This window comes from Mastacembelus armatus, chromosome 8 (genome assembly GCF_900324485.2).
Source record: "Mastacembelus armatus chromosome 8, fMasArm1.2, whole genome shotgun sequence".
Taxonomy (NCBI): domain Eukaryota; kingdom Metazoa; phylum Chordata; class Actinopteri; order Synbranchiformes; family Mastacembelidae; genus Mastacembelus; species Mastacembelus armatus.
This window is the reverse complement of record NC_046640.1, coordinates 14,688,211-14,707,031: the sequence shown is the minus strand read 5'-3', so window position 1 is coordinate 14,707,031 and position 18,821 is coordinate 14,688,211. Positions and strand designations below refer to the sequence as shown.

General features: G+C 41.7%; 1 protein-coding gene across 3 annotated transcripts in view; it reads left to right on the top strand.

Moving 5' to 3' along the window:
* The first annotated feature begins 248 nt into the window (after positions 1-248).
* Positions 249-18,821, top strand: part of cyth1a (cytohesin 1a) — a 35,541-nt gene continuing 16,968 nt past the window's right edge. The window contains exon 1 of one of the 3 annotated variants that reach the window (XM_026324122.2): positions 249-525. In XM_026324122.2, coding sequence (XP_026179907.1) covers positions 507-525 — 19 coding nt within the window. In that variant the 5' untranslated portion in view covers positions 249-506. Of the gene's footprint in view, positions 526-4,563; positions 5,012-11,571; positions 11,835-18,821 lie in introns of those variants that run through there. The other 2 variants (XM_026324120.2, XM_026324121.2) reach the window with 2 other exon arrangements.

Below are 18,821 nucleotides of genomic sequence, written 5' to 3'. Positions count from 1 at the left end.
CCCCTCAGGTTTATGGAGAATTATAGTTTCAGCTGTAACTTTACTGTTGGATTCCTGACTCCATTTAAGAAGTTAAATCTAAGCAGAATGTGCATGCAGGTTCTGTGTTCACCCAGTAAATGCGGAGGAAATCATTGGCTACCACTGTTCAGCAAAGTTGTTGGTTAAGAAAAGGTTAGAGCGTGACATCACACCTGGAGTGGGAGGGGCCAGCATGTGCGCCGGGTTTTCTGGTCGAATATTAGCGGCCAGACAACATTGGTTACGCATCTTAAACGGCAACTGCAGACGAACTGAACAGCAACAAGCGGAGAAGAAGCGAGAAGGAGTGAGCTTGTATCTAAAAGACCCTGCCATCAAGTTGAGATCTTGGGAGGAGAGAGAGAGGGCAGAGCCAGGAAGAGACGAGAAGGGGCAGGAAGGAAGAAGGTATCCGGACTGCAGCGGGTACTTGGCGAGAGACATACCCGGACAGTGACGCCTGCAGCAGCATCAGGACCACCAGGATGGAGGGGGAGAATTACGGTTTGTTTTTATAAAGTGTTTGTCATTTAATGGATGTTTTGATCTGCGTCATAGTCACAACCTGGGATGTGGGCTTGTTTTAGCATCGCTGGCTGTAATATTGGTGCTCTGCTGTGCCAGATGATCAGAAAAGACTGTAGTTGATGGTCATAGTGTAGAAGTGTGAAGATGACAGGATGACATACTGCACACAGTCTGCATTAGGCTCTGTCATGCTTTACTGTCTAATTTAAATATATGAGCTACACAGGAAAGGAAGTAACCGGTTTGGCTTTTATAAGCCACCTTCAAAACAGGTGGACTCTGGTCTTCACAGCCAAAAGGATATAAAAAGAACTGTATGATGTATTATTAAGCACCACGCTGCAGCTATGACACTGTGTAAATACACACATTAACCCAGCAAACTAAAGGCAATGAGGGAGCAGAAAAGTTGCTGCTCTCCTGGGATCCAAAGTTATTTATCTATTCAAATGTACATGGTTTATTTAGATGACACCTTTTTTACAAAATGCCTTTTTGTTTTTTTTATATAAAACCAACCTTATTGCTAAAATGAATCATCTTCTGACATCATGCATGGCGTGATCCTGATAATAATGTCAGACCATGATGAACTAGCTGGTGGCTCAGAGTAGGCTGTGATAGAGGCTTGATATCAATTATTTAGCTGTTTAGTTTTTCTGTGAGCTTAATGCATCTCAAAATAGAATCACCAGCAATGGCCTCATTGCACGATTCCAACTGATGCTCTGTTAAAAGGAGGTAGGACTTTCTGTGACTCATGTGCAGGACAATAGGACATTTAAAAGTTTCAGTATAGTTTAATTAGAAATACATGTTTGAGAATGTCGACTTATATGCTTAGTGTCTCAACTTAGGGCGAAAAAGTATCTTCTACTAATGTTTCCCTTACAAAGTATCTGCCTTTTGATTGAGTTTTTGACATACTGGACATTCAGCAGGGTAGAAAGAGTCCAGTAGTGACTTCTGCCAGTCTGGAAAGCCCATCTAACATGTTTTCTCTCAGCCCCAGAGTGAGTTATGTGGCAGTCTTCGTTCGTTAGTACTTTCCTATTTGTAATTCTGAACTGAAGAATCGGTCTGTGATTATGTAATTATCTGCTAAAGAGCGAGGCATAAGAGAAGCTCTTAGAACATTCAAATAACACTTTCACTGTGCCTGACACCTCCACAGTCAAATCAACAGCTTGTGAATCTGAATCGGGTACATACAAGTCACATCATCTCTTCTGTCCCTGAACACTGACTGTTCAGCATAATTGAAGTCTGAGAAGAAGAGAAGATAGAAGTAATCCATCCTCTGCCAAGACTATTTTATTTCGGTTTAACTGTGTTTATATGTAGATCACACTTATGCAACACAAGTATTATATTTGTGTGGGGACTTGCAGTGTAGTGATAGTGAAGTGCAGTCACTTCCAAGAAATTGACAGGATTTGCATACTGTGTTTTGGCACTATGATTCTATGATGTTGCTAGGTGCTGGTACCCGAAATCAGCTATCTTGGGATTCATTGGGTGCGGCGCTTTTTCAAGACTCACTTCAAAGGCTTTGAGCTGCAGGGTGTCAAAGTGCAAAAGGAAATATGTGCACACAAAGAAAATAGTCTGCCTGTTCATAGGTGGTGCACTATAGCAGCAGTTATGGCTGTGGTTATGGCTGTCCTCAGTCTCTTAGTTTGACCCCTTTTTGGCTGCTGAGTGATTGACAAAGATATTGTTGCTTCTACTGGCCTGTAATATTTTGTTTTCCTACTGTAGACTGTCACTCTCAGCTCATGTGATGGCAAGTCAGGTTTATTCCAGCACTAAGCTCCTTTCACATTCAGAGCACACTTATAGAAAGACTGTCAAAGCAGCAGCAGCAGAGTCTCAGTGGATTTATGCAAACATATCTTGTTCCAAAAAAAATGGGACATGAAACTCATAACACATAACAAAAAGAAGCTGAAATCTGTCAAAGTTCAAAGTCTATGTAAATCTCCACTTGTGCTGCAGTTCTTGTTTTTTAACCACATAATAAACCAGTCTAAAAATAAACCTGCTTATGACCTTGCTAGCAGTCATCCCTTTCAATCACAATCCCAGAGTGGTGCAGATAAAGAAAAGCTAAATTAAGATTATTGACTGAAGAGAAAAGCTGAATGAAAATTGAATAGTGCTGGTACTCACAGTACTATCAGGAAGATCTTCTCAAAGTACATTCTCTGTATTCAAGTTGACAAGCCTCATCCTGTGTGATGATTATATTCAGTTGAGAAGTGTTAGTCCTGCTCCCACCCAACTAGTTGAGGGTGTTGCTAATTTTAGGATGCTATGTAGGAATCAACCAACACAGATCAGCCAGCTCTGTGTAGGCTTTATGTACAACTGCAGAGATGACTAGTCTACCTTACCTGGCTGAGGACAAACATGACTAATTTTCAACACAGTGCTCTAGTAGACTGTTTACTGCAGCAGCTGAAGGATTTCTGATGTTTGGTAATGGGTGTTCTCTATGGGTGTTCCACTTAGTTGTTCAGCCTGTGTGCATTTGAAATGTAGCCTCCAGAAGGTGTAATAGATGAAGCAAGAGTGTTGTTTCATGTTGTGTCCACCTGGTGGCATGTGTGCTTTACTGCTAAAGCAGACTATTCATTTGGATCCAGTTCAAGGCCAGGCCTGCATGTACAGCAGTATGCAAAAGAAATTGCTTCTTATCAGCCACAGTTCCTGCTCATTGAAGATGTTTGTTTCATGTTTCAGGTGCACATTCAAATGTAATTTTATCTATCTAGCTATCCATCTCTATCCACCTTTTCACATGTTCATATTCTCTGCAGGTGCTCTGTAAGTTGCTGACAAAATATTCTCATTCAGAGAGCTACTGAGAGTTAAAGCTGATGGAGGGAGGATATGTATTCTAAAAAAAAAGAGAGAGAGAGAGAGCGAAGCATTTGTGCTGACTTCATCGTGTTGTGTGCTGTTTCTCTGTTCTCTCTGTGACATGACTGTTTCTGTGGGTGATGTGCAGCTGAAGCATTTTTAAGTGGCCAGGACTGACTTTGCAGTTCATGCAGGGGTCGGTCTGATGGCTACATAAAAAAAAATTCAGTAATCGCAACCCAGCCTGAGGGATGACATGCCTCCCTCGGCGGTGTGATTGACGGAGAGGTCAGACTTAATTAAAGAATTAATTGATGGCTTACACTGAGTGCAAGAGGCTGTGCGAGAGGAGTGAGAAAAGTGTGTGACTGACAGGAGAGTTAATTCACAGTGACAGGTGGGGTAGTACAGAGTGGAGGTCAACAATTTATGCTTTCCTCCAAAAAAGGAAGTGAAAATCCAGAAAGAAATTGTTGATTCTGAACACAACTGTAGATGAAATGGACCATTTCGTTGTTGTGAGACTGTGTGAGCTTGTTAGTAAGAGAGCGACAAAGAGAGAGGAGAGAGAGAAATAACCCATGTGTGTTATGTCACTCCAAGGCCCCAAAATGTGATTTTGTGATATAAGCTAGGTCTCAACTGTGGTGAAAATGATACAATCAAAATAAATGGCTCACAGTGTTTTGCCCAGGAGCAAACCATTTCTTCTACTCTGTTGCCCAGCAACAATGAAATCTTGATTTTATGTACAAGACTTTTGAAGCCAAAATTGATGAGTGAAATGGAAGTAAAAGCAATAGGGGACAGGGTTAGAACTCAAAAACTACACCACATCACAATGACATGTTGTTGATAACTTTCCATGAAATACATAGTAAAACTTTAAATTTCCCCTTTATTGTTTTCTGTTTCCCAGTGATGTTGTTCTCTGCAATACTTGAGTGTAGAACAAGTCATAGATAACAGAGCTCTGTCCTGAAGGTTTCATTAATATGTGTTTTAAATTTAACTTTGTATTTTTGTGTGCAATCTGTAAGCGCTAAGAATATCTGCTTGGGTAAATAGCAAGCGAGTGCAAGTGGGAGAGAAAGAGAGAGAGGGAGAGAGAGCGAAAGAGCAGAGGAGGATAGAGGGAGGCTGAGACACTAGCGCAAAAGGGGAACAGTGAGAAAGCAGAAGTGATTTTAGTGTCCTAGCAAGTTGCACATTTTAACTGAGGGGGAAGAGAAAGTAGGTGAGCATGAGAGATTGGCTCCAGGGAGTGGATAATTGATCCAACTGGGGGATTATGTGAAGCAGAGGAAGCAGAGTGAATCACTGCAGGACCTTATAGCTGGAGTCTCTCCATGGTCAGAGCGACTGGGAGCTCAGAGTCAGACCGTCAGCAGCGGCAGTGACAGCGGGAGGCCTGGACCTTTGCAAGTTCCTTTTTCCTCCATTTCGGTCTAAATCATCAAAAAGAAACTTTGGACATAACACAACCACAGACGGACACATATCACCAGTGCAGTTATGGGGACAGTGAGTGAACTTTGTGTTTCCAGCCTTCAGACATTCTTGTGTCCAGCTGTAAAGTCACCTCAGCAAGCTCCAGGTACAGTCCAAGCTGTCAGACCTGAACTACATACTGAGTTGCACTAACATTTTTTTTTTTTTTGTTGCTTGGTTGTTGACATGACTGTAACATTACTACAATCCTACATTAACTTGAATGATTTCTCTCTATATAACCTGTTGATTGACAGTGTCTACGTGCTTGTATGTGCTTGTGTGACCACTGGCACAAACAGATGGACAGAAATAGAGGGAGCTTGTTGTGGCTTAAAGAGGCTCTCTCATTTAGCACAACTTAAACCTCTGCCATCAGCGCACGCACACACACACACACACACACACACACACACACACACACACACACACACACACACACACAGAGGGACAGAAAGCTCAGGGTATGACTTACAATATGGATCTCATTTTCGACAAACCCACCCATGAAACTTCAGGTGAAAACGCAGCTTGTCAACCACACATTGTCAGCGCTGTCAAAGACTCATGTTTGTTTGTTGTTTTGTTTGTTTGATCCTGTCCTGCTGGGCTGTGTATGTAAATATCTCCTCTTGCCCCTGTTGCTAGTTGTCATGTGCATCTAAGACAGGGGTGGTAGTGTCGTGTTTACTGGCGATCACCTCATCAACCTGGAATAAAAACTCTGTGCTTGCCAGTTTAATTACAGCCTGAGCAGCAGGCAGGAGTGAGGCTGGCTAAGAGGTTGGTGTCTTTAGGAGTTTGTGTTTACTCACCATCTGTCCCCATATTATCAGATTTGTCCTTTGACTCTGTAGTCATAACAAGATCTGAATGTATGTGTTTAGTTTTTGTTGTGGATTGGGTGTTAACTTTTGCAACTGTGTTACGTTAGACTGTGGGGTGGTGTGCAAATTCTCACGGGGAGTGTTTGCAATTGTGTTGGCAGAGAATGTTGACATGACTAAAGCAGCTTTGCTGGGCTGTGGTGAATCAGCTGACTGAGTCCCTACCAAGGGAAACAGTGCGGTCTCAGTGATTTCAAAACACCTGATTCAGCACCAGGGACATGCATAAAATAGGGGACTTTTCATAGGTTTGGATATTCAAGAAGGGAAGTAGGTTGTTCTGGTAAAAGTAGATTTTTGTCAAGAAAACAAAAATCAGTGACACACTGGGTGGAAATGCAGTTCTGGCGTGTCATTTCATTTGTGGGCTGAAGATGAAGTGAAACAGGCTTAGCTTCAGCTGTCTCCCGCTTGCAAGTGTCAGGTTTTGGTTAAACTGTAATAAATAAAAACATTCATGTCATTATGAAGCATTTCTGTTTTTAATCATGTGTCACTCATCTAATAGGTGTCCAACACGTTCACAATGCGTAAGTGAGAAGCAGAAGAAAGTCACTCACCTCATAGCCACTAGTGATGTGATATTTCTCAAGAGATCCCAGCTGATGTTTCAGTCTTCTCCTTTTCTTCTAAATTTAAGAGTCACATATCAAGTTTTATGTCAGTAGCCTTATTGCCTTTAGATGTTACTGTGAGTCTTAAAGAGGCAGAATTCATCTTCACAGGACACAGGCTGAGAATAATAGCTTCCACTGTTTTGCTTAAAGCAGATATGACAGTAACTTTTAGCTGATCAATATCAGTCCTGTTTCGAGGGCTGTGGGCGCTGCGAGGCAGGTGTGCCCGGACTCTCTGGCATGGAAATTACCCGTGTGAGCTCCAGGGGCAGGTGAGGACTCAGTGATCTGTTTGGGAATATAAACAAGGCTGTCAGCAACGGCGAGTGTTTGAAAATATTTGGCAGATTAGCTTGTAAATAAGGGTAGTGTGCAGTAGTGACGATGCAGAGCCTTTTTGGCTTGTAGGCCTTTAGCATTAATGGGTTTTTTTGGGGGCCCCAAAGGCCCAAGATTCCTTTTTGACAGCTCAAAAACCTGCTTGTTTTAGTTTGATATAACATGCCTTTTCTTAATTTTATGAACTTTGCTCTAAGCATGAGTTTCAGAAATCTGCTACAAATAATTACTCATTACTTGCATTTGGGGCCCCAGGGAACCCAACTGTAAAACATGGTTAAAGGCAGTGGATTTCATATGCTCTATACCTGTAATTTATGTTAAATGTATTTTTCATGTAGTGGTACCTCTGGGATGTGATTTTCATACAACCTCTTGGAGGGTCCACGCCTCCAGTTTGGGACTGACTGGGTTATAGGACAGAAACGTCTGCCTTTATATAATGATTATCTAATGCTCAGACTGATTATAAGACCTAATTAATCAGTATGCCTGGGTGCATGAAGAATATGTTAGTCAATGAGTCTAATTTAATGTGTACTTTGCTTTAGAGAAAGTTTTAGGTGAGACTGAACTGCTTTCCTTTAGTAATACGGTTTGATTTGTTTTAGATGCCTAACCAGATGGACGCAGCTGCTGCAAAGTGGAGTGTGTGGGAATCCAAACAAAGGCAGATGAAATCCACACAGCTCTATGACCCAAATAAGATCTTTCTGATGACATGGGAGGATTTGTTTTTCCTTTTACTTCTTGGTTATTATCTTGATAAAATGGCCTAAGATGAACATGCATGGTAACACAGCTGCTGGGAAACTGGGAAATAATGTAGTGCAAGTCCTATTGTTGTAGCATGAATGTGTAGACATGCTGACCTCCAGCTCATCAAGCTTTCATGCCTGCAGACACGCCCCCACACCCCATCTATGAACAGCAGGGGTTTTATTTTGTCATTCCTCAAGACTGCTTATTAGTCAGACTCATGCATCTTTAATTACCGATGAACAATTGCTTTGTCAGTGTGTGATAGAAATTGTTGAGCTGTCCATGTCAGCTGCAAAACTGAATGCAAATTACCAAGGGGCCTAGCCTGAGGAAGAGTGACTTGTCCTAGACATGCAGGCCATCAGCTGTCCTACTTCATCAAGAGCTTTCTGCATTTCACACCTTCTTCCTAAAATGTTTTTGGAAGCCACAGCTTCTGACAACAACATTTCTGTATGTACAGCTAATGTGTGTAAGTGTAACAGAGTACTACTATAGGCTTTTATAAAGGCAGGTTGTCTCCTGTCCAGGCTACAGTATTTGACAAACATGTTATGTAATGTATATGCTTTATGTTTTTCCACACACACATCCACGTTAGGAAAGTGACAGGAAAGATAGATGTGTTCTTGTATTTATTGTGTGACTCATGTCAATAATTAATCACTCAGGTCTACACGCCTTCTTACCCAGAAAATTATAGGATAGATTGAGCCAAAGGTTTCATTACCGTTGACTGCACCTGAAAAAGAAAAGCAGTGGTTTTAAATTCAGCTCATGTAATGAGTCATGCATGGAGCAACATAATTGTAACCACTGCTTATGCCAAAGAATGTCTACGATGCATAATCCTAATGGTAACAGAGCCATTTGAGATGCCCGGTGTTTACTTGTTGACAGTAACTTCCCATTTCTCAATAAGCCACTTTGCAGTGGTTGAATTTTGTTTGTATGTCATAGGCTGAGAAAAACAGATATGAAAATGCTATGCACTGCTAAATGCTTTTAATATGAGGGTTGGGTTGATCTCTGCTCTCCCCCTACTTCAGGGTTTAACCAGCACAAGTAGTCATCAGTGAGAGGAGGTCCACCTGAGCTGCTGGGCCTGAAAACCTTCAGTGTTTCCCTGATCAGTTCCTCTTTTTCTCAGCTCCTGTGTGGTTGTTTTGGTTTGCTTCCTTGTTCATCCATGCACTTACTTACCTTACTGATATCATTGATCCCTAACCTTGATTCATTTATGTTAAATTATTTTTTACTTTTGAGTCAAACAACAAGTTCTCCCTCCTCCTGTGTGACCTTTAAGCCAGTTCCTGTCACTACTGTAACCTACATCTCTATTCAGAATGTAGAACTGTAACTACTAGAAATGAACAGCAGGGGTCATTCTTAGTATCTCCATTCTCCATCTAACGTCGTCATTTAAACCTCAGTCAAACAGAGATGAGCTAATAACAGGACTCACGAATGACCCTGTTGTGTAGTTACAGTTAAAGCTATAATTGTGGAGAGCTGACAACAGACACATACTGATAGAACCTGTTACCAGTCTGCCCAAGCAAGCAGACCATTAAAGGGGGTAACAAAGGGGGGTTACAAAACATGAAGGATTTAACTGAGAAATAGAGTGAATATCTTTTTGAAAGTCTATGATCCAGTGTTTTTGGAGCCTGTCTTGCACTAGAGGCTAAAATCAGGGTATCAGGTTCTCCTGCATCAATTATAAGTAAACACTCTCCAGAGAGATAGTGACTTCCTGTTTAAAGTGAGTAACTTGGCTTATACCGTCATCCAGCAGGTAGAGGAAGAACCCTGTACTGATTGTTAGGCACCTTGCAAACCAGGATCTTTCCTGAGCATCATTTGCACACACTGTATTCCGAGCTCTTATCATAATATGCCAAGATTGACAATAGCTATTTCATAACAGTGAGTAAGGCTTGTGTGAGGCCAGATGTTTTCAGGTATTAGTGAGCTTTCCGATTTTTAAGCTGATCGTAGACTTTGGATAAGGCAAGAAAGGTGTGGGTGCATATTTTTGTAAGCTTTGAGGTCATAGTTTGTTGTTTTATCACTTAAAATTACCAGATGTCCCTGTTATTTTCAAGCTGAAGCATGCTGATGCATGAATAAAGCAGAAGAATGTTTCCTCCAAGTCAGCTGCATCTTGTAACATGCATGAAGAAAAACCTTTTTACACTTTATAATTCAGCATGACGTTAATTGGATTTTTGCATAAACACTCCATTAACATCACATTTGTACGAGGGTTAGTTCTCCACATTTTTGTGTAGATCAGGACGTTGCAGACAAAAGTACACTTGATGTGTTGAAATGCTACGAAGATCTTCTCATTCAGAGGTCAGACAGCTCTCTGGATTCACTCGTTTTGGGTTCTTTAGCACAGATGAAGGACGAACTCATAACAGTGAATTGAAACTTTGTGTGAGTAGAGTTTACTTCACACAGAGTACATTGTCAGTTCAGTTGTTGGGTCTGGATCACACAAATGAGGCATTCATGTCCCACAGCTGGGGGACGAGCCCTTTAAATGAAGTGGCTGTGGAGACTGGCTTTTAAGAGTCTTTAATGGTCTTTAATCAAGGGGCAAATTCTACTGTCTGGTCTTGATGCAAGGTATTTTCACATCCAGACACCCATCATCCTCATGCATTCTGTCTGCCGGAGCATCAGATATGGTTGGAGAGAAAAAATAAAAACAAAGAGGCACAGTTTTCCCCTTCTACCTGGCCTCTTTCTTTAGCTGAGAGTACATTCCTCTTGGTCCTATTCATCAACGAATGGGAACAGGCTCAGCCCTTTACTGTGTTTGCAGCAGCACAGTTGTGCAGGTGTTGTACAAACAGCAGGCTGATTGATTCACTTTTAACAAGGGAATGGAAAGCTAGAGGTAGCTCTGCTGTCTGTTCTCATACTTTCCCCCACTAACAGAGACCCCCATCAGATGTGCCTTCACTGACAACGTGAATAGATTGTGTGCACTGTGAAAAAAGAGGCTTTCATTCTTGTGAGAGGAGGCTGATAACTGGAAAGTTGCATAACACCTAAAACATGTTGTTCCGTGTGGCCAGGATTTGGTAGAACCAGTTACACCATTAATGACATACCTGAATGTTTGTGCTTGTTGTCCTGGGGTGACCTGAGTTGTGTAATAATTACAGTAGAATGAAACAACCGCTTAGCTTTAACATTGATACATCACTAATGATACAAAAAGAGCTGCAGTAAGTCAATGATAGCTTTTAGGTTTTTGATATGTTATTACAAAATATCATCAGATTAGGCAGCGCCAGGGAGAAAATAATTAATAATAATAAATGAAATGAGTGTATTTATGGGGTATATACAGTGGCTTTGTTTGAGCAGGTGTGCGAACTTGGTTTGAAACCTTATGCTTTGTCTTTGCCGCAGACAGGTGTTGTTGCTATTTTCTAAAACAACCCCCCCCCCCAAAAAAAAAAAAATTTCAGGCCTACATTTGTTTCCGAGGTAAAACTGCTGTCAGAGGATGTGGTGAATCAAACGCAGCGATATACGCAAGATCAGCAGCAGTGACGTGCTGTCTGTGCGTGTCAATCACTCCCTTCCTGCACCAGGCCGACCCTGTCCCACAAACACGGGTGTGCGTGTGAGTGTTGGCATGTGCGCAGCACAGAGCGAGACTGGGCTCAAGCGGCAAACGCGTCACTGGGTCTGTGTGCTGCACCTCCACCCTGGGCAGCGTCACGTCAGCAGAGACTGTAAACGGATATAGTGCGACGTGTCCTTCAAAATACGTCTCAAATCGTGATTATTAATATTATATGGAATAAACTATATTTGCCCTAAAGCCCTAAATATTTTATGTAATATTTTGTCTTTTTGCAGTTTGTTAAACAAAGAAATATTTTCACATCGTTAAATATTTAAATAAACTTGCTACTTTCTGTAGTTACAAATACAAATGTTAATATCTGTGCTTCCTAAAACGCAATTAGTTCATTGGAGTTTTATTTTGAAAACCGCAACCAGAAGCTTATGTGTATTTTGCAGGTGTTGACAGAGACGCGCAGGAACATTGGTTGGTTAAAGTCCTCGTCTCTCGTTAAACCACTCCCTTGAGCTGTCGACACAGCCACTCTTCATTTATCGAGGAAACCATTCCCTGGAGTGTTTAACACGATAATAAAAACAAAAAAGACCAATATATTTAGAAATAACCGTTTCCTGTCAAAGTTTTGACGCTCGGAAATCTCTTGAAACTTTCCCGACTCGAACCCGCGAAGCGCAGACAGGATGGTGTTAAAATCGGAAGACGGAGTAGGTGAGTGATATAACAGCAAGGAAAGACTTTTTACTTGAATATCGCTTAAGCACTTGACAGGACTGGGCTTAAAAACCTGTAAAGGCTGTATGTGTGACATACACAGATTTTATTTTGTTAGCGGGTGAGTGTTGAACAGTAAATCTCAGGAATCAAATGTGAGTGGTGGCGCGTCTGTTTCTGGCCTGGTTTGCAGTGTTTACTACTCTGCCATTTGTACTATCCCCCCGTCATGTGCGTGTTTTATGAACCAAAAACCTCCCACGCCTTCCCTTGGAATACTGCGTTTCCATTGTCATTTGTTCTTCCCTTACCCAATTACAGATTATAAAACTACAAATACGTCTAATTTATTTTACTATTTGTTATGAAGACTTAACAAAATATTTATTGGATATTGCATTAATCTAACTGTTCCCTTGCCACAATTTAATGTTTGGGAATTTTCCCCAATAAAAATATCTGCGTTGAGCTTTGTGTCCTGTCATAACCACAGATGGTTAAGCCACATATTTAGAAGTGTGGAGGTCTAACACAGTTTGGACAGTTTTTGGCTCAGTGTCATTTGCAGTGAATCCTGAGGTATCTGAAGCAACAGGTGTGAGAGCAGACAGACTTCTCCAGTGTCAGTATCCTCATCCCTCTTAGCACATTCCAGCTGTAGTGCTGTTTAAACAGTATTAAAGGTGGTTGTAATTCTTTTACATAAGGTTGTTAGTCATTTCACTATAGTATAGAAATGTGTGCAGCCCTTGTTTCTCAGCGTGATGCATCCATTTCTTTGGCTCTAGTAGCCTGCCCGCATTAATTAACACCCTTGACTTGCATCACCGTTAATCGTGTTAGAGAGCAGTGAAAATCTGACTGAGTGATCCTGTTATACGCTGCTGCTGCTTTGTTCTGCTGATGGAGAGGGAGAACCTACATTGTCTTGACTTCAGTGGCCCTGGCTGGCCTGGCACACAGCTGCATTGTTTGTACAGGCAGAGAGACGGGAGAGGGGGAACAGTCGATTCTCTTCAAATCCATTTGTCTCTGCCACTTAGAGGTGGGTGGGCTGGGAAGTTAAAGTAGTTGTCTCTAATGGTTGTCTAATGAAGGGCGCTGTGAGCTCTAATGGGCTCTGCAGAACAATGTGCCCTGCCTGGCACTAATGCCCCCGTGGTCTGATAGTCATCATCCTCTCCCCATAATCATATTTTAACCTTCTTTCTGCCTCGGCTGCAGCCCTCCTTTCCACTCAGGCCAGTGTTTCAGTACAGCCACTGCGTTAATGCAATCAGACAAAATCTATTTAGTATTCAATGGAGAGGGGTTTTGTTGAAAGTCTCACGTTTAGTAGCTCAGCAGCACTCAGTAGGCTGCTGACATATTTTAGGGTAGTAACACAAGTCATAGGTCGCCAGAGGCAAACGTTTTGACTTGAGAAAGTCTTAGTTTGCGCCAAAGAAGTGTGTTCACTTTACAATATATCATTCTAAAAATGAGAAGTGCAAATCCTAAAATTTCTCAACATCTAATCAACAACTGAGTTTTTTAGCTGATAGGTTAGTTGATTATAATCATAATCTAGTTGATCAAATTATTTGTGTTTTTTTTTTTTTTTATGGTAAAGTTGCATTGCCGGGGGTTGTGAGAAGCCATATCCTCTGTCAGACACATATCAAGTCACAGAGCCAAGTTTGTTTTTTATTTCTACAGCAATCAAATTTGCACCAGAATGTCTCAGTTGTATTTTTGTTTTTGCACAGCTTTTCCTCTGTTACAGCTTTTATTTAAGTTTGCGTGCAGCAGGTATAGACACGCCCGGAGTTGTTTCTTCATAGAGCTCAAAACTCTGTGAGCACTCCTGTTGACAGGGCTCAGATATTCAAAATGGCGACCGGCGGGAGCTCCATATTGAAAGCATTTTTAAGACTCTACCTGATTTGCTTATCAAACCCATCTTGGGTACAGCTCATGGTTTGGTTATGCTGTAGTAGTGCCTGTAACAACATTATCACTGTGCCATTTGTTTTGGACCTCAGAAAAGTTAAAGTTAAAGCTGAAAGTGTTAGTCCATGTCATTACATGTTGTTGTTTGTGACATGGAAAAAGCAGATGTTTGTCACATGATTGATTTTTACAGATTATAAAGTATTGTTTCTTTTTTTTTAAATGTGTGTGTGTGTGTTGTCTTCTTCAAAAAGCAAAGAGTGCACTCAATTATGGGAAAGATCTGGCACCCCTGAAACTGTCAAAGAGATAAACAATTCATGCTGACCCACTGAAGTCATTTTGTGTCCCTTGTTTTTTTATATTATTTTCAGATAATGCTGTGATCGAATTGAAGGACTAAACTCAGGCAGGAGAAAGAATAGCTATTTTACTCCCTTTCCCACAGGATGGGTGGTTTTAGTCATAGCTTTCACTCCTCCCCTGATCTATGAGAGTAGCTCATAAACAGGAAGCCAATTCGACAATACGCTTGACAGGAAGCCACATCCCACGGTGTGTGGGCCAAACAGCCAGATAGACACCAAAATGAAGACGCTAAGACAAGTGGAGCTGTAAAACTGAAAATGATTGGTGGCTCCTCCAGCTTTCTCATCATGTGTTTTCTCGATGTGAGTGCTGTGTGTGTTTTTTCTGTCAAGAGGGGATGTAGAGAGTAGGACAGCCCTGATAAAAATCAAGGCCAGCAGAAGCAGAGGACAAAGGGTACACATTGTGGCTAGAAATAGCACTTCCGCTTTTGAGGAAAAACAACAAGCAGCCTATGAAAACAGTGTTGATAAACGCCAATAAAATAGGATGGAGATTATTAAAGAAAGCAGATCTTCTGTGTTCATAATGGTCTGTGTGTGTGCATGCGTGCAGCTGCAGGATGTTTATGGTCTGGTGTTGTCTGCATGTTTGCTTTACGCTGAATCTGTGTGTATGGTGCTAGGCCTAGATATACGTTGTCCATCCCCATTCCTCGCTCGGTCACATCCTCTGTTCCCAACATTCCTGCTCAGCAGCTTAAACCCAGCTGCCAGTAAGACTGAAAACTCTCTTGTGGGTGTTAATTTGCTCTTGGGGGTGTAGCAGGATAGTTTCTGTTTGAGCAGCATTTCTTTTTGTCTCTAGTGACTGTACTGCAAATTTTCAAAGAATATGGAATTCGTGGTTTTAAACAAGTAGTACAGTGGCTTCAGGTATCGGTGAGACCATGAACTAATATCCAGAGGTCCAGTTGAAGGTAAAGATTCAATGGTTACAGGCTTTCCAGATGCCACAACAGGTTGGAATTGTCATAATTAAACAATCAGACATAATTTTAAGACTGGAAAGTTATCAGCAACCTGATTGTGACGTAAGCAGTAGCATTCATGTTACAACTTAAGCACTCTCAGTAAAAGAATGAGGAGGCTACTGTCAGGCTGAACATGACCTTAGGTAGGTCTGTGTAATGAGGACTCATGAGAACATTTATGCCAAAAACAGTGGGAACTGGTGGATTTAATTGGGGCTCCATAGGTATTAATTTGCCTTTTTAACCTGGCACATTTCCCAGTTCTTCATTCTGACTTCCTATATTTTTGTCAGAAATTTAGGCAACCCAGAGACAATGTGTATAATAATATAAATTCCTTCTTATTCTGTGAACAATTACGAAATTGATGAAATTGCTTTTTGTCAGCTTAAGGTTCACGTCTTTACTGTTGAAGTTTTGTTTTGATATCTTGCTCTCATAGGGGTATTTCGCAGCTAGTGCAGGATATGTCACTTGTCAACTTCTTATCAGGACTAGCTGTAACTCCACTAACACATGGATCCCACACTGACACTAGATAGAGGAATCTTGGCCGATGTGGATGTGCAGAGTGCAGCCAGCACAGCAGAGGGCTCCAGGCTGACTCATCAAGCTCCACATAGACGTAACACAAGTGCTCATGTCTGCTCTGTGCTGTAGAAATATTTAGAGTGTACACTCATGCTGTAAAAACACGCCTTTTGGGACACAATGAGGAGAAATGCTGGGAATCCGGGAATCTTTTGGGCATACATCATTTGCACTGGGATAATACTCAAACATTGTCATTAACAAAACAATATATACTTCTCTTCAGCATAGACTTCATTGTTAAACGGAAGTTGGGAGGTGATAATAATAACATGGCCTGTCATATGACTGGTCAGGGGAGAGAATACCTGGCTTGAAATGTTGACTCATAACAACAGGTCATACTATAATTAATAGCTTCCTCTCTGTCCTTTTGGGAGGTGACCGCATTCAGTACGGTTGATGTTCAATGTATCATTAAGTCAGATTTCACCCAAATGATATACCTGTGGAAGCCTGCACTTCTTGTAAGCTGTTACTTGTGTATTTAATTGTAAAAAATTAAAGAAAGCCAGGTGCCCATTGGTGTATATAGCAAAGGTTAAATCCATGCTGCCCAGCCTATGTGTGTGTGTGAGTAGGAGGCAGAGAAGGGAATGACCACTGGGTGGAGCCTCCATGTTAATGGTAGTGACAGCGAGAGAGGGAGAGGAGGGTTTGAGGTAGTGAGTAAGGCTCCTTCCCCAAATGAACTGTGTCTGTGCTGTGAGTAGACCAGGAGCTGATATCTGTGCTGTACAGCTGAGGAAACCTGGCAGTATCTCTCTGAATGACCGGAGGAGCAGGGTCCTTTGCTCTGTCACTTGACATGCGGACAGCGCCAGCCCAGTGCTTTTTTTAAAACATGAAAGAGGAAAGGAGCTTTCTGGAAATATAGAAAAGTGACTTTGGAGGATTTCTCATTCAGGTTAGCACTTAAAATTGCTGTTTGGTGACTTGTTTGTCTTGTGCTTGCAGTCTTTGGGACTTGCTGTCATGTGGGACTTTGGTCAGTTTTCATTGATTGTGTTTAAACCCCACTCTAGACTTTTGACAGCACTGAAGAACAGATCAGTGAAGCCAGGAATAATGTATGTCACACAGACCAAAACCGTCTAGGGTGAAAATGATGCAAACTAGTACTGTATATGTGGTGCTGTCCTGTTGATCTTCAGTGTGCTCTAAGTTATGGCTTTGCATTGTCTTTAAAGCCAGGGAATGGTGCTCCAGTGACTTCAGATGACTAAATATTGATGCAGCGGGACAGTGACTGTGCAATGTAGTGTTGTCAGTGAGGGCGAAGTTGTGGCTCTATGAATTCAGGGGGATGGTAGAAAGGAATATTTGACTTTGTGGGAACATATATCAGAGCAATTAAAGTACCTAAATTCGTCCAGAGGCAAGGGCGGTATGATCACCTAATTATTTGGCTTAGTGGTACACAGGAGGTTTCAGGAGGCTTGGATGACAAAGAAATAAATATTGAGCCTGGACTTATAAGTAAAGCCACTGTTCCTTAAGTCTTCTGTCCTCATGCTTGGGCCTTGTTGAGGAATGTCCTGAGAGGCTGCTTTCAGACACAAAGGAAGAGCTGTGATCGTCCCACCATTCTTCCCACTGTCTCTGTGTTCTCCTGCCATTCACTGTCCCACGCCTCCCCGGGATAACACAAGGCTCCTTCTCTGCTTAGTTCTACCTCTCTCTGTCCACCTTCACCTCCTCCTACCCTCAGGCCAGGTCAGGTTGGAAGCTTTGTGGGTTTTTTGATCCCAATTTTTTGGACCAGTTTTTAGTTTGATGAAATAGGAGGTCAGAGGTGAAGTTCTTTTGGGCTTGTGGCATTTCTTTACAGCCCCTTCTTTGCTTTGTTATAGGTTTGGTTCAGATGCTGCAGGCGTGTGTGTATGTGTATGGTTTAAAATATATGTATGAGGGAGAGTCCCCTTGGGATTTGCTGTAGTAATAAGATTCAGCCTCGGGTCAGTGGATGAGAGTTGTTTTAAATCACCTTTTTTAGCAAACACAAAAAAGATCAGGAAGCTTAAAGACATTTAATGGACCTTGGTTTACTTCTGTGTGCTGTGTGTGTATATGTCTGTGTGTGCGTTTTCCTATCCAAGTTCATATAATCAATCGATTGTGTTTTTTTTTTTTTGCTAAATGCATTAAACATCATATTGAAGTAGACAGCGTTCTTGTTACAGCTGCCGCTCTTAATGCTAACGGGTGAGTGATTGAAGCCCACAGGGAGCTTTGGGGTGGAAGGCGCTTTTTAGCAGTTTTAAAGGAGGTATCCATGCAACTAGAAGGATGAAGGATGTAGGAGAGCTGGGGAGAACTCATATTTTTGTTTGAATTTTGGAGATAAGGCCAGCAAAAGAAAGATCAAAGAAGAGATGAGGAGTAGATCAGAGGAGAAATGATGGAGGAACAAGAGGGTGAAGTGTAATGGAACGTGTGTGTGGAGCAAATAGATGGGTTTTTTTTCCCGCAAATATACTAAATATATGCACATTGCAGAGGGAAAAAGGCTGTAGACATAGAACAGTTGAGGGTACTTGTCCAGGGAGTGATTGCTGTTACCAGCATCATTCATCTGCTCTGATCTTTCTGTGCATTTCATACAAATGTAATCATATACAGGCATAGAACACGTGGCTGCAGAATTGGAGGTGAATCTTTTTGTATATTCCCTCATACAACAGGTCAAAGGCAGCAATGTGGTGAGCTCTCCATCTTCTGCTGACATACACCAAGATTTTGGTGTCCAAATTTCACCTTCATAGAGCTTCTACCCTAAAGCACATCAGGATGTACAGTACATATAGAAATAATACATCCTGTGTCATACTAAAGTGACAATTCATCATTCAAATTTATTTTGAGCATCAAGATATGTGTACATCTTGGAACCTGTCCAGTAGCATTGTCACTAGGGGCAGCCTAGGTAAGGAGCTTATTGAGTCCATGTGTGCTGTGAAGAGCTCCTAAATTGGGCCACATCTGCAGAGACGGGGGCTAAGAGATCCACGAGCTAAGGTGTCTAATTTCATTATTTTCCAAGGAGAGTTCTTCAGTGATCTGAGTGGAAATGAGACATCTTCCTCTTCTGTCAGGATAGCAATCAGGATGTGTATTAG